Source organism: Macaca mulatta, chromosome 3 (genome assembly GCF_049350105.2).
Source record: "Macaca mulatta isolate MMU2019108-1 chromosome 3, T2T-MMU8v2.0, whole genome shotgun sequence".
Lineage (NCBI taxonomy): Eukaryota > Metazoa > Chordata > Mammalia > Primates > Cercopithecidae > Macaca > Macaca mulatta.
In genome coordinates this window covers 7,954,425-7,969,901 of record NC_133408.1, presented here as the reverse complement: position 1 = coordinate 7,969,901, position 15,477 = coordinate 7,954,425, and the positions used below count along the sequence as shown (strand labels likewise).

The 15,477-nt window shown below is 39.7% G+C and overlaps 1 protein-coding gene and 1 pseudogene across 5 annotated transcripts in view; both read left to right on the top strand.

Moving 5' to 3' along the window:
• SH3BGR (SH3 domain binding glutamate rich protein) overlaps positions 1-15,477 on the top strand; it is a 66,541-nt gene that overhangs the window by 27,404 nt on the left and 23,660 nt on the right. For all 5 annotated transcript variants that reach the window (XM_015132871.3, XM_015132870.3, XM_077995753.1 and 2 more), the window contains one exon: positions 763-843. In XM_015132871.3, coding sequence (XP_014988357.3) covers positions 763-843 — 81 coding nt within the window. The remainder of the gene's footprint in view (positions 1-762; positions 844-15,477) is intronic.
• LOC106997236 (myosin light polypeptide 6 pseudogene) lies at positions 3,480-13,033 on the top strand (annotated as a pseudogene).

The following is a 15,477-nucleotide window of genomic DNA, read 5'->3' as shown; positions in this document are numbered from 1 at the left end:
ATCAAGGCCTTGATGACAAAGATTGGCAGTAGTAAAGTAGCCTGGGGGAATGTTGTTTATGTTTTTATTATAAAGACTGAAACTCTCTTCTAAGCTATTGACAGCTATGTTACTGGGAAGGTGGTATAGGGCTGGACCTGCCTGGTGAAGGACTGGCCCTGGTAGGATCTGGATGGGGTGGGAGCTTCATTGAGCATCAGATTTCAATCCACTACCAAGTTTCTGATCACTCCAGTTGTTTCCATTTTGCCAAAACAGTCGCCCTCTATGCCTCCGATGGTCTTGTGCCTGTTCATGTTGGGAGGGCCTGAGATGCATCTGGGCCCTTAGGGATACTTTAATCACAGTGTAGACAGCCTGTATCATCTCAGTCTCAGCTGATCAGGGACCAAATGCTTAGGGCCAGATTATAAGTAAACCAGGTGGTGGTGTGAAACTTGGAAAAGCCATTTACTGTGTATATTTGGGTCCTGTCAGCAATTCCCGGACATGGGTAGGGGTGTGTGTGTGTGTGTGTGTGTGTGTGTGTGTGTGCGCTCTTGCTGTGGTATACAGGCACAATGAAAGTGTACAAAAACAAATGTAAAGTTCATGCTTAGATTTCTTAACTCTAGAGGTTAGTCATCTTTGACAAAGCAAACTGGGATGACTTTTTGTGTGAGCTTCCCACTTAAGAACTAATAAATAAAAAGATCAGTTTCCATAAATAAACTGGCTCACAAGTGTGCAGTAGTTTTAAACTTTCTTTTTCTTTGCTTCAAGGATTTTGACTCTTTCTTCTCTGCAAAAGAAGAGAATATTATTTATTCCTTCCTTGGTTTGGCTCCTCCTCCAGACTCAAAGGTAAGTTTGAACAAACTCTATTGGGTTCAAAACAGGTAATACTAAATGAAGGTAGAAATCTGCATCCAAGACTGTTTAATAAATGATGATTTTTAAATTAACATAATTTTAATACACTTCTTATTCTGATGAAGTCCTATGCATAGAGAGAATGCAGTTTTTACTAAAAAAGTTCCAAAATTATGCTTTTCATATTTATGCTATGTTTTCACCTTGTTATGGTAAATTTTATAATACCTAAGTTAGGCAATATCATTACTTTGAATAAACTTAAGTGCATTCATTAAATATGTAAACATTTGAGCTCCCAGGTTGTGTTTATACAATTATTTTGTTTTGAATTGATTTCTCATATAGCTTTATATGAGTTAATTTCATAATGATATATGCCCTTATATTATTTCTATTTAAATGAACCAAACTGCATTTTGGTCTCATAAAAATGGAACAGGTCTTCTTTTGAGAAATGTCTGTTCATATCCTTTGCCCACTTTTTGATGGGGTTGTTTGTTTTTTTCTTGTAAATTTGTTTGAGTTCTTTGTAGGTTCTGGATATTAGCCCTTTGTCAGATGAGTAGATTGCAAAAATTTTCTCCCATTCTGTAGGTTGCCTGTTCACTCTGATGGTAGTTTCTTTTGCTGTGCAGAAGCTCTTTAGTTTAATGAGATCCCATTTGTCAATTTTGGCTTTTGCTGCCGTTGCTTTTGGTGTTTTAGACATGAAGTCTTTGCCCATGCCTATGTCCTGAATGGTACTACCTAGGTTTTCCTCTAGGATTTTTATGGTATTAGGTCTAACATTTAAGTCTCTAATCCATCTTGAATTAATTTTCGTATAAGGAGTAAGGAAAGGATCCAGTTTCAGCTTTCTACTTATGGCTAGCCAATTTTCCCAGCACCATTTATTAAATAGGGAATCCTTTCCCCATTTCTTGTTTCTCTCAGGTTTGTCAAAGATCAGATGGCTGTAGATGTGTGGTATTATTTCTGAGGACTCTGTTCTGTTCCATTGGTCTATATCTCTGTTTTGGTACCAGTACCATGCTGTTTTGGTTACTGTAGCCTTGTAGTATAGTTTGAAGTCAGGTAGCGTGATGCCTCCAGCTTTGTTCTTTCATACAGCCAACAGACACATGAAAAAATGCTCATCATCACTGGCCATCAGAGAAATGCAAATCAAAACCACAATGAGATACCATCTCACACCAGTTAGAATGGCGATCATTAAAAAGTCAGGAAACAACAGGTGCTGGAGAGGATGTGGAGAAATAGGAACACTTTTACACTGTTGGTGGGATTGTAAACTAGTTCAACCATTATGGAAAACAGTATGGCGATTCCTCAAGGATGTAGAACTAGATGTACCATATGACCCAGCCATCCCATTACTGGGTATATACCCAAAGGATTATAAATTATGCTGCTATAAAGACACATGCACACGTATGTTTATTGCAGCACTATTCACAATAGCAAAGACTTGGATTCAACCCAAATGTCCATCAGTGACAGATTGGATTAAGAAAATGTGGCACATATACACCATGGAATACTATGCAGCCATCAAAAAGGATGAGTTTGTGTCCTTTGTAGGGACATGGATGCAGCTGGAAACCATCATTCTTAGCAAACTATCACAAGAACAGAAAACCAAACACCGCATGTTCTCACTCACAGGTGGGAACTGAACAATGAGATCACTTGGACTCAGGAAGGGGAACATCACACACCGGGGCCTATCATGGGGAGGGGGGAGGGGGGAGGGATTGCACTGGGAGTTATACCTGATGTAAATGATGAGTTGATGGGTGCAGCACACCAACATGGCACAAGTATACATATGTAACAAACCTGCACGTTATGCACATGTACCCTACAACTTAAAGTATAATAATAATAAATAAATTAATAAAAAAAATAAAATAAAATAAAAAAAATAAGACCCAACTAAAAAAAAAAAAAAAATGGAACAGGTAAGATCTCGATTCAAGAACAAGGTAGGTTTTATCAGGTTTTTTTCTTCCAGTGATGTCTCATCTTTGATTATGTATAATTAAATAGAGAATTATGCTAATAAAGCAGGAACTGTGAATTTGACCTGCGTGCATGTTTAATTCATGAGACTTGCTAAGACTTGCTGATGGATTGAATGTGGATAGGGATGGATTGCATGATGACTTCTAACCAGTGGGTGTAAAAATCTGCTCTGAGAGAGGACCATATTGACAAGAGAAATTAAGTTTGAGACAGCTGAGTGAAGAAGTGAGGTAGGCAATTGTATGCTGATCTGTGTCTCTGCAAAATCTGGTTGGAGACACACACGTGGAATCTGTGAGTGTGTAGATGGAGCTGAAGTTGTGAAAAGTGGATGAAACAAAGTAATGAGAGAGTTGACAGGAAGACCAGAGTGGGGGCGGAGGTGGTGCTTCAAGTTTAAAGTTACCTGGAAGATGAGAAACCAGTTGAGGAGGCTAAGATGGAGAGTGGGGAAGGCAGGAGGAGACCAGGAGCATGTGGTGTCATGGATGCCCAGGAGGAGCTCCGCTCTTTACAGAAGAGGGTGATGTAAGTTGTGAAAATGTGGCTGAGAGATTGCGTCAGGTGAGGCCATAAAGGTGACCACTGGCTTTGACGACATGGAGGTCATTAGAGGCTATGACAGAAGTAGTTTCTGAGGAAAGGTGGAGGCAGAAGCATGTGGTCTAGACAGAGTGGTCTACGTAGGGCTGGTAGTGAGAACGAGGGACTATGCATAGACAATTATTTTGGGGGAATTTTCCCACAGAGTGAAAGAGAACATGGCAGACATCATTGTTTTAAACAGTGTCCTACTCCTCCCCACTACTGGAAATTGGGGCAGAGTTCCTTGAGTCCCTGCATGCTGCCGATTCCCTAGCTTCCTCTCTTCTCCCTATGTTCTGGAAAGTTCCCCCATCTCTCTTCTTTACCCAAGCTCAATCTCTCTTCTTAATCCAAGTTCTCTTTCAGTAGACATCTCCCATATTCCTACGGCTTCTCAATCCCCTTCTTCCAGACCCCAGACCTGTGGGTGGTAGGAGGGGAGAGTCTAGTTTTTACAAAGGCCCACTAGGGGGTTATCTAAACAAAAGGGAATTTTCTATCCTTGGTCAATAATAATGTGGCAAAGCTTTGAAATGACTTTTTCTTTAACCTTTTGTAGGTCAAATTCTTGACAGAGTTACTGTCTTCACCAAGAGTCCCAATAAACAGAAGGGGGAGAGGGTAGTAGAAAAATGTATTTTCTGTCTGTTCACCACAAATTCCAGGAATCATGTTTTCCTTATTTCTTCCCTTTGTGATATCTTTTTATTCTTTTTTTTATAGCATTAGAATATTTCTTTTTTCATGTGGCTATAGCCTTCATGATGATCATTTAAAACTTTTGTCTGATACTCTATCACACTGATGTATCATAATTGATTTTATTATTCCTATGTTTAAAATTTTTACTTATTATTGTGTCATAAACATGTTTATGCTATTATGGTATCATAATGTCATCTAAATATTTTGTATAACATTCCATCAAGTTGATGTGCCATACATTTAAAAAAATTTTTATTCATTTATTTATTTTTTAGAGAGAGTGTCTTGCTATGTTGCAAAGTTTCTCCCCTAGGAAAACACTAAAATGCTTTCGTTCTCTATATACTTGCCTCGTCTGAGCATTTAATGCCAATAGAACCATACACTACAGGGTCCTTTGTGACTGACTTCTTTCATTTGGCATCATGTTGTCAAGGCTTGTCTGTGTTGTACCAGGTGTCAGCACTTCTTTCTTTGTTAGGGCAGACTACTATCCATGGCATGAATGGATGGACCACATTTTATGAATCCGTTCATCAGTGGATGGTTACTTGGGTTGTTTCCACGTTTTGGCTATCATGAATAATGCTGTGATGACCATTTGTGTATCTTTTGTTTAATCGATTTCCAATACTTCTACAGTTGCTGCTTTGCATCAGAATCTCTCGACAATTTAAAAAAATTCAGATGCCTGAGTTTTACTCTAGACTTACTGACCCTAAATCACCAGGGGAGAGGCCCAGGGATCTACATTTGCAAAAAGTCCCTTATGCTTACTTCTATTTAACAACCACTACACTGGAGACAATACATAATATTCATGTATATGCTTCTCCAGAATGAATGTGATATCATATTTGCTTTAGTTAAGAAACTCAAATAGTGCAGGGAAATTGTAAGGCCACTTTATTCCTTTCCCCATTCCTGATTCTGCCCCGCATTCATGAATTTGGTATCTCTCTCTCTTTCGACAAGCAAGACATCTTTTTGTGGTGTATTTTCAATGCCTAATTGTTATATTTTATGAAATTTGCTTTTTTCAAATACACCATGGGCATTTTATTAATATTTTTAAACAACAATAGTAGTAGCAGAAGCAACAAGAACAAACTCTTAGGCCAGGCATTGTGGTTCATGCCTGTAATCCTAGTACTTAGGAAGGCAGAGGCAGGAGGATAGTTTGAGCCCAGGTGTTTGTGACCTGCCTGGGCAACATAGTGAGACCCTGTTCTCAAAAACAAACAAAAAGGAACAAACTCCTAGAGGGCTAGCAACTTAACAGATACTGTGAGGCTCCCAGTGGAATTCCAGCCGTTAAAAAAAGTAACTCATATAATAGCATTTAATAGATGTCAAAGAAAATATATGGATAAGTGAATAAAGAGGCTGAAAAGTTCAAGTAGATTGCTCCAGGTCACAAGGCTCATCATCTGTAGAACTAGAATTTGATTTCAACATTTTCTGATTATTAACCCAATATCCTCTTCACTCCCTTGTGTTTAGGGCTACATTTATAGAAAATCTATCTACCCTTAAATCTGTTAAAATTAAAAAAACTCATTTGTCACATATGGAGGTAACTATCACCCCAATATTTTACTCTAAAATTAATAATTAAAAGAGAAGATCTAAACTTTTTTTTTCTGCCTTTTAAACAAGAATCTATAATTCATCCCTGGTTGTTGAGAGTAAACTTTTTTTTTGTAGGTCAAATATCAAATAAATGATAGAATTAGAAAAATAACCCATTTGCCAAAGCCAATGTAATAATTGATTACAGCATAGCTAATGAATGGATAATAAAACTGGGTAAAAGGCATTAGGTGAATTTATTTCTTGGGGGAATCAGATAAATTTCTTGTGCTAAAGTATTGGCCCCGCCAAACATTATTTGCTAAATTCAAGGGGGAAACTGATCTTTATAATAAAGAGATCTATTGGTCACAACCGTAACAAAGTAGCCAAACCACTGTCACTACTAATGGGACTCACTGATGTCATATGCTGCCTGTTGCAAACATGAAGTCCATAGTCTTACCAGTCAAGTGTTCTTGCTAAAGCCTTTCACCTGCATCCCAACCGGTCTCCAGCTCCAAGTTCTAGTTTATAAAAAACACAGAGGAAGAGGAACAAGTTAAATAATATCACAAATAAAGAATCAGACAAAACAAAAATTTGGAACAGTCTTCAAGATAACTGACCCAGACTCCTAAAACATTCAGTGTCATGAAAGATAAATAAATAAAAAGAAGTGGAATTGTTCTAGACTAAAATAGACTGAAGAAATATGAGAATCAGATGCAATTAATACTTTTTAAGAGATTCAAGTCTAAAGAAAGTAATTATAAAATATTTACTGCAGGCAACTTGGGAAATTTGGAAAGAAATTGGATATTACATGACATCAGGGAGTTCTTGTTAGTTTCCTTAGATGTGATAAAAATACTGGAGTCATGTAAGACAATGGCCCTTGCTTTTAGAAGACAATACTAGAATATTTAAGGGTGCAGTTTCACAAGACACATGAAAAATGTTAGCAAGTGTTCAATCTGTGTAGTTCATCTTTAAAAACTTTTCTGTGTCTTTAAAATTTTCATAAGGAAGAGCTGGAGCAATTTTTTTGTTTTTTTTTGAGACAGAGTCTCGCTCTGTTGCCCAGGCTGGAATGCAGTGGCACAATCTTGGCTCACTGCAACCTCCGCCTCCCGGGTTCAAGCAATTCTTGTGCCTCAGCCTCCGGAGTAGCTGGGGTTACAGGTGCCCACCACCACACCGGGCTAATTTTTGTATTTTTAGTAGAGACAAGGTTTCACCATGTTGGCCAGGCTGGTCTTGGAACTCCTGACCTTAGGTGATCTTCCCACCTTGGCCTCCCAAAGTGCTGGGATTACAGGCATGAGCCATTGCGCCCGGCCTGGAGCAATATTTGGAGCTAAGCATATGGCAATGTTGTATTGCCTGTGCTCTTATTAGTTGAAAGCTCTTATTAGTCAAAATGTCCTAGTCAAAACTTGAGGAGGATTGCTCTAAATGGAGAAGAACACAACTCAAATAAAACTTGTTTCAAGGCAGAAGGACATACAAATGGCAAATGGGCTTATCCAAAGTTACTCTGTCTAAAGCTACTTTAAGTTTTACAGGGGAAAAAAAACAGACTTTAGAAAATTATGTGGAAAAGTTAGGGCAGATGAACTTATTTGCCAGTGTGCAAAGTGTCCGGGATCAATCTCATATTTTCAGCAACAAAAATAAAATAAAATAAACATTTGGAAGTCGATCAACATAGATATTGCCATTTTTCTCTCTCTGAGATAATGACTTGCCATTCATGTCTAGGGGCAGCCCACTTCCTAGACCTCTTCTCTTACATTTCTCCTGAGAAGTCTCAGAGTTCACCTCTCTTCTCATTGAGGCTTTTGTAGTCCTGGTATTTCTTTTTTTTTTTTTTTTTTTTTTTTTTTGAGACGGAGTCTCGCTGTCACCCAGGCTGGAGTGCAGTGGCCGGATCTCAGCTCACTGCAAGCTCCGCCTCTCGGGTTCACGCCATTCTCCGGCCTCAGCCTCCCGAGTAGCTGGGACTACAGGCGCCCGCCACCTCGCCCGGCTACTTTTTTTGTATTTCTTAATAGAGACGGGGTTTCACCGTGTTAGCCAGGATGGTCTCGATCTCCTGACCTCGTGATCCGCCCGTCTCGGCCTCCCAAAGTGCTGGGATTACAGGCTTGAGCCACCGCGCCCGGCCTCTGGTATTTCTTTCTATCCATAATCTCTCTCATTCAGCATGAAATGAAGAGGAACCCCAGTGGAAAAGAGCATATGATTCAGTTAGAAAACCTTATATGCTTTTTACCTGCTGACCCTGAATTTTTAATGTTTTCCCAGCTATAAAATGAAGAGAGAAATATGACCACCTACCTCTTAGGGGTATTTATTTTATAATTTATTCTTTCAAGAGAATTTATTTGAGCACATACTGGGCCAGACACTGGGCTGGTTGATTGAAGGGACTTTATGGTCTAGAGGAATAGTTAGATGTAAGCATTCTATAAGTAGATATAATAACTGTCTATGTGAATATGGAGATGGTCCACCAATCTCAGGCCTTAGATTAAGTCTCTGAAAAGAGTTGATATCTCACTTGGTATTGGAAGATTTAGTAGGAGCTCAGTAAGTGGAAAAAGATAGTCAAGACACTATGGGAAAATGGATGTATATACTAAGGCAGTGAAATTTATGAGAGTATGTTTCGTTCAGTGAAGTCATACTTTGGATAGATTCAGAGGTTTCAATAGAACCCAGGGTATGGAAGTGGGTAAAGATAAGAGCTGAGGCAAGAAAAGTTAGTAGGAATGATATTGTAAAGGGCCTTCTGTGTCTGGACTTTTTTCTTGGCAATGAGAATGATGGGAAAAGGTCAATGTGGAGTGATTTACATTTCACAAAGCCTCTGACTCAGACAGCAACATATAGATTACTAGAGATAAGATGCAGAGCCTGGGACCATATCTTTCATATTTACATCATCAGAGCCCATAACTCATAGTAGGTGTTCACCTCTGAAATTCGAGGCGATAATTAACTGGGGTACCAAAGTCAATGAAACACTCCAGAGATATTCAGCACTATTCTTCAAATTGAATGTAAATGGGACAGGTTTGTTTGTTGTAACTTGCTTTTTATTTATTTTTTTTTAAAAAAACATATTTTGAGGTATATTTATCCTAATACATATAAATCTATTTCAGCCTCTGCTGTGTTTTATCTTATCTCATTTTTATTTTAATATCTAATCTCAGTTTTTAGATCCTACCCTGATTTGTGCTCAGGTACTGTCATGTTATATAAAACTCTCATGTGGAAGAAAGGGATGGCCATGGGATTATGAAACCTGGCCTAGAGATACCTAAGAGGCTGTCCAGTCCAGATGCTTCTCTTCTGAGAGGAGCAACATGAAGCCCAAGGAGCTTAAGTGACTTGTAGAAAGACACCCCACTAATTAGCAGCACAGTTTGTGCTAGAGCCTTTGGTGCTGTCCGTATTGCGTGGGTTTATAGCTGTTTATACTGTGCATAGGGACAGAGTACTTCCACTATCATTTGAAAAGACAGACATCTGATTTATGGAAACATTACTTATCACAGTGTCATGTTGTAGTAAACAAGATTGTGGAAAGGTGTCAGCAAGGAAAATTAATCTCACTCAAGCTAAAAATAGGTACTCTTAACAGTTATGTAGAAAATGCATGCTCATAAAACATATCATCATATGCAGCATCATTGCTTTCAGAATATTTTTCTTGTCTTAGGCAGGCTGTTCGAGGCCAAGGACTAGGCCAGTTTTCCCAAGAGGGCTTTGTAAGTAAGCATTGGTTCCATAAAGTCAACCTTAGTTCTTTAAAAGCATGTGGTCGTATCTGATTAAATGAACATCATTCTTAATAGGACATGGCAGGCAGGACCTAGGTTACATAACCAATGTTTTCAATTATGCCCTGGCAAGAAGGAAGACAGATTTTTATTGAAGTTATGCAAATAACTGTATTGCCAAAAACTATGTATGTATTCTGATTCAATAAGAATTTTTGAACTCCGGAGGGGTCAGGCAGGCAGAATAAGAGGTCATTTACAAGTGATTCATTTCAGTTTACAAAAGCAGAATCTACAACATTATTATCATGTATGAAAAACTTCAGAGAAAGCAAAAAGGGCTTCCTCATATATAAGGAAAATAAGACATTAAAATAATATCAACAGTATTCTAGACAAAAACTACTATCATCCCTCACCAATTCATTTAATCCTATGTAACTAATTCCTATTCCACTGGATCTTGTGGATCTTGGGTTAGTCATCTAATGAACCCATCTGCTTCTCAACACAAGTTCTGGAAAATTTGACTAAGTCTTTGGATATGGTCTCAAAGTTCTTTACACAATGCCATCAGAAACGTGAACCCAAATGTATTTAACATATAACCCTTTACTGCGGGGCTCCGAGCAGTCATTCTTCATGAAAGATGAAGCATTTTTGCTTGTAGCTCATTACAAATAACTTCAGGGAAGTATCAAAGCAAAACATGCTAACAAAAATATCTGTAGATGACAAAAAACTTAAAATGGGTGTCATTTGTTCGTTGCTTATAATTTTCAAAAGTGAAAGACTAGAAAGTCATAACAAGAATACTATATTGGATGAGAAAATTTGTTGTTTTCTGTGACATGCAAAACAAAACTATAAATTCAACCCCCCAAATTACTTACAAACATAATCATTAGGCCTATTTCAAAGAATACAAAAAACATTATATCTAATTTACAACAATAAATGGGCATAGCAAAAATCTTGATGTAATTATTCAGAGACATAATATACTCTGAATATACCAAGCATGTGATAAGAATATCAAGAAACGAGATGTAGTAGGTCTGGAGTAGGTCCTAACATCTATTTATTAATAAAACTTTATGAGTAGGTGACGGGAATTCCCAATTGAGAAACACTGTTGTAAAACATGCTTGATTCAGATTAAAGAAGGATCAAGTTAACATTTAAAACAACTGAAGTTATGGTTCATAACTTAAGCCCCTGTTGTCTGATACCAGGCAAAACAACAGTATAATCAATGTCTTTTTATTTTTATTTTTTATTTTTGAGATGGAGTCTTGCTCTCTTGCCCAGGCTGGAGTGCAGTGGCACAATCTTGGCTCACTGCAACTTCTGCCTCCCAGGTTCAAGCACTTTCCTGCCTCAGCCTCCAAAGTAGCTGGGATTACAGGCGTGCACCACCACGCCCAGCCAATTTTTGTATTTTTTTAGTAGAGATGGGGTTTCAGCATGTTGGCCAGGCTGGTCTTGAACTCCTGACCTCGGAGAATCTGCCTGCCTTGGCTTCCCAAAGTGCTAGGATTACAGATGTGAACCACCACGTCCAGCAATCAATGTCTTTTAGTATATTAATTTATTCAGGGGAATATTATTACACCAATGAAAGATATCCAGTTATATAGGCAATTAGATTTCCCCTTAATTGACAGAGATATACACAGCCATAACAATATTTTTTTGTTTCTGTTTTTTGAGGCAGGGTCTTGCTGTGTCTCCCAGGCTGGAGTGCAGTGGCCTGATCATGGCTCACTGCAGCCTTGACCTCTTGGACCCAAGCGATCCTCCCACCACAACTTCACTGGTAACTGGGACCGCAGATATGCACCACCATGCCTGGCTAATTTTTGTATTTTTTGTAAAGACAGAGTTTCACCATGTTGCCCACACTGGACTTGAACTTCTGGGCTCAAGCAATCCTCCCACCCCAACCTCCCAAAATGCTGGGATTACAGGTGTGAGCCATCATGCCTGGCTGTCATAGCAGTGTTAAAGTGTTACCTTTACAGATTGCTGTTGGCATGTAACTCCTCAGTGCCAAAGCTTATACATCCCAGCGAGGGCTGTCCTCATGAGAACCACATTAGGAAGTTCTAACATTCCAACAGCCAGACCAACATGGCTCAAAAGAGGTTTCAAATCCCTCTATTGGAGTCATGGTAACATCTTCTATTGGAAGATGGATTTTCTTGTAGAACACATTTCAGTCTAATGAATAAGGCAGGGATAATATATCTGGATCCTGTAACTTTTGGCCAAAAGTGACTTGTGATAAAAAGTTTTGAGACTCATTTTCCGGTATCACTAGTGAGTTCCTATTGAAAGCAATTTTGAGTAATGGCAAAATATTTAAGTAAGTGTGGCATTTCCCAGTGACCTGAAGGAGGAAGGCCAAACTGGACAGGTGACAGACGACTTCACTTGAAGGAGCACAAAAGGAAGAAGCGGAAGGAGATTTGGGGGAACATTTGTTGAGAAGCATAAAAGATATGAATTTGGAGCACAAAATTCATTCAAAAGATGTTCTGGAATTTTCTAATTTGAAACTACAAGATGGATCCTTACTGCAGGAAAGGGTATCATACCTCACCAATTCATTTAGTCCCATATAATTAATCCTCATTCCGCTGGATCTTGGGCTAGTAGTCTCATGAACCCATCTGCTTCTCAACTAAAGTTCTGGAAATTTTGACTAAGCCCACTGGTATGGCCTCAGTTCTTTAAGCAATACCATCAGAACCTGTACCCCAAAGTTTCTAGCATATAATCCTTTACAACAGGCCTCTGAGCAGTCATTCTTCATGGAAGGTGACACATTCTGGCCTGTAGCTGAGCAGAGCTGAGTAGTCTGATATGTAACTTCATAGAGAACCAGACTGCAGAGTTCAAGAATGCCTTCCAGCTGTTTGACTGAACGGGTGATGGCAAGGTCCTTACAGCCAGTGTGGGGACATGACAAGGGTCTTGGGCCAGAGCCCCACCCATGCCGAGGTGTTCCAGTTCCTGGGGGAACCTCAGGAGTGATGAGATGAACGTGAAGGTGCTAGACTTTGGGCACTTCCTGCTCATGCTTCAGACTGTGGCCAGGAACAAGGACTAGGGTGTCTAGTCTTAAGATTATGTGGAAGGCCTTTGGGTGTTTGACAAGGAAAGGAATGGCACCATCATGGGTGCTGAAATCTGGCAAGTCCTTGTCACACTGGGTGGGAAGATGACAGAGGAAGAAGTAGAGATGCTGGCGGCTGGGCATGAAGACAGCAATGGTTGTCAACTCTGAAGAGCTCGTCTGTGTGATGCTGAGTGGCTGGGCACATTCCCAGCATCCCCTGAGCCCTGTCCTTTGCCCTGTGTGACACTGCATATCTAGCCCCGAAGGCTTTCTGGTCACAGCACCCTCCCCATCTTGTCTCTCTTGGATGATGGTTGCCATGAGCATTCACCAATAAACTTGTTCTCTGTTCCCCCCAACCCAAAACCCTCAAACAAACAAACAAAAACTACAAGATGAGCAACAGAGAGAGTGAACACTGTTCAGGCCTCCATTCAAGAAGACCAGAGGGAAGAAGGCATCAAACATAAAATAAAACACAAAGAAATAGAAATTGTGAGTGAAAGGCAGAAGTCTGCAAGTCAGATGCTGGAGACCCGATATGTGCACGAAAGGAGTTCCAGAAACAAAGAAAGACCAGATAAAAGAGAGCTAATCATTCAGGAGATGCCACAGTGTCTTCCAGTTGGAGATGCTGCTGCAGAGCTTCCCCACCCCCTTATCTTATGACTGCAGGAAAACCAGAAAGTGTGCTGCCTGAGGATCAGAAACTATGGGAGAATCCCTGAAAGGTTAGAAAGCAAAAACGTTTGGTTTGAAGAAGGAAATCAAGGTCCAAATGCCTGTCAGAGATGGGAGTGGCTCTATGGGCCCTGCACAGCCCCAGTGGTGTGTTCCAGTTACAGGAAGGGCCTGGGCATGGGCTTGAAGCTTGAAAGGCAGAGCCCACTTCCATCCTGCCCTTAAACCTGGCAGTGGTCAACACAGCGGTCAACACAGCGGTCAACACAGCGGTCAACACAGTGGTCAACAGGGCAGGGCAGTGAGCACTGAGTTGGGTGGGGAGGCACAGGAGGTCCGAGGGAGCTGTTCTTACTCCAGAAGGACAGAGAGAGGTTTAGATATTGGCAGTCAGCCTCCACCTGGCTGCACATTAGAAGTCTCTGGGGGAGCCGTTAAAGCTATTAGGTTGGTGCAAAAGTAATTGCAGTTTTTGCCATCAAAAATAGTATGGCAGGGATACATTTGAGATCAATTAAGACAGAAGCTTCAGGCAGGGAACTCCCAGGTGAACTTAATGTTTTATCAATGTCGAGAGCCACTTCTGTAAAGGAAAACATTGACTAATAGTGAAATCAAGAATTGTAAACTATCCTGGAAAAATCTGGGAGTTCTGGTATCACTAGTGAGTTCATCACTGTGGATGGGGCTAGGTGAGAAAGGAGATATGTGAAAATATCCATTACAAGGATAGTGTTCATGGATGAGGGATATGGCGAAAAGAAGGGAAATAAGTCTAAGTGTTCCAAAGGGCGCGTCTCAGTTGCAGGTGAACCATCTTGATGGGAACCCATGTATTGTGTAATTGTGAATGTTAATAGAGAATTATGTTTAATGATGACTATCATGAATAGGAAACTAAACAGTAGTGAAATAGAGAAGCATTTCAGAACATTTATGTTAACGAGGCTGGGGGCAGAGCTGAGGAAAACAGAATGAAGAGAAACTTTAGCCAGCAAGAGTAAGGAAAGGAAAAAAGCGTAAGAGAGAAGACAGGCTGTCATGAATTAATATAGCAGAAGCAATTGAACTAACTATATCAGTTGTTCTAATAAATTTGAAAAGGCTAAAATTTCCTAGAAGAAAAGAGACTATCAGTTTGGATTTTTGCACAGCTGTTCTACAGTTGAAAATATCTCTGACTATGATTGTGCATTTTCTGTTCCTCCCTTTAATCCTATCAATTTATTCTTCTTGTATTTTAAAACTCTTATGTTATTAGGCACATTCGTATTTATGATTGTTATAGCTTCCTGATGGATTGACTCTTTTGTAATTATCAGCTGTCTTTTACAATTTCTGATAATACCCTTTGTCTTTATATCTGTATTATATGACAATAAAACTACTCTAGATTTCTTTTGCTTATGGTTTGCCTGGGATATTTTTTCCATCAATTTCCTTTCAACTTCCTATGTCTTTGCTTCTATAATGTCTTTTGGAAACAGGATCTGATTGGGTTTTGTGCATTTTTTTTTTTTTTTTTTTTTTTGAGACAGTCTCACACTGTCTGGAGTGCGGTGCATGATCATAGCTCACTGCAGCTCGACTTCCCTCCCAGGCTCAAGTGATCCCCCTGCCTCAGCCATCTGAGTAGCTGGGACTACAGGCATGCACTGCTATCCTCAGCTGATTTTTAAGTTTTTTATAGAGAGAGGGTCCCACTGGTTGCCCAGGCTGGTCTCAAACTCCTGGGCTCTAGTGATCCTCCCTCTTTGGCCTCCGAGAGTGCTGGAATTATAGGCATGAGCCACTGCACCCAGCTGGTCTTGAGCATTTTAATTCATCTTGATAATCTCTGTTATAAATTGGAGTATTTAGTTCATTAACAATTAATCATTCACATAATTGTGTTTATATTTACTATTTCATTGTTTTTTCTATTGGTCTCCATATTTATTTTATTTTTTATTTTTATTTTTAGAGACGGAGCAATCTTTGCTCACTGCAACCTCCGTCTCCCGAGTTCAAGCGATTCTCCTATCTCAGCCTCCCAAATAGTTGGGACTACAGGCGGGTGCCACCACATGAGGCTGTTTTTGTATTTTTAGTAGAGACGAGGTTTCACCGTGTTGGCCAGACTGGTCTCGAACTCCT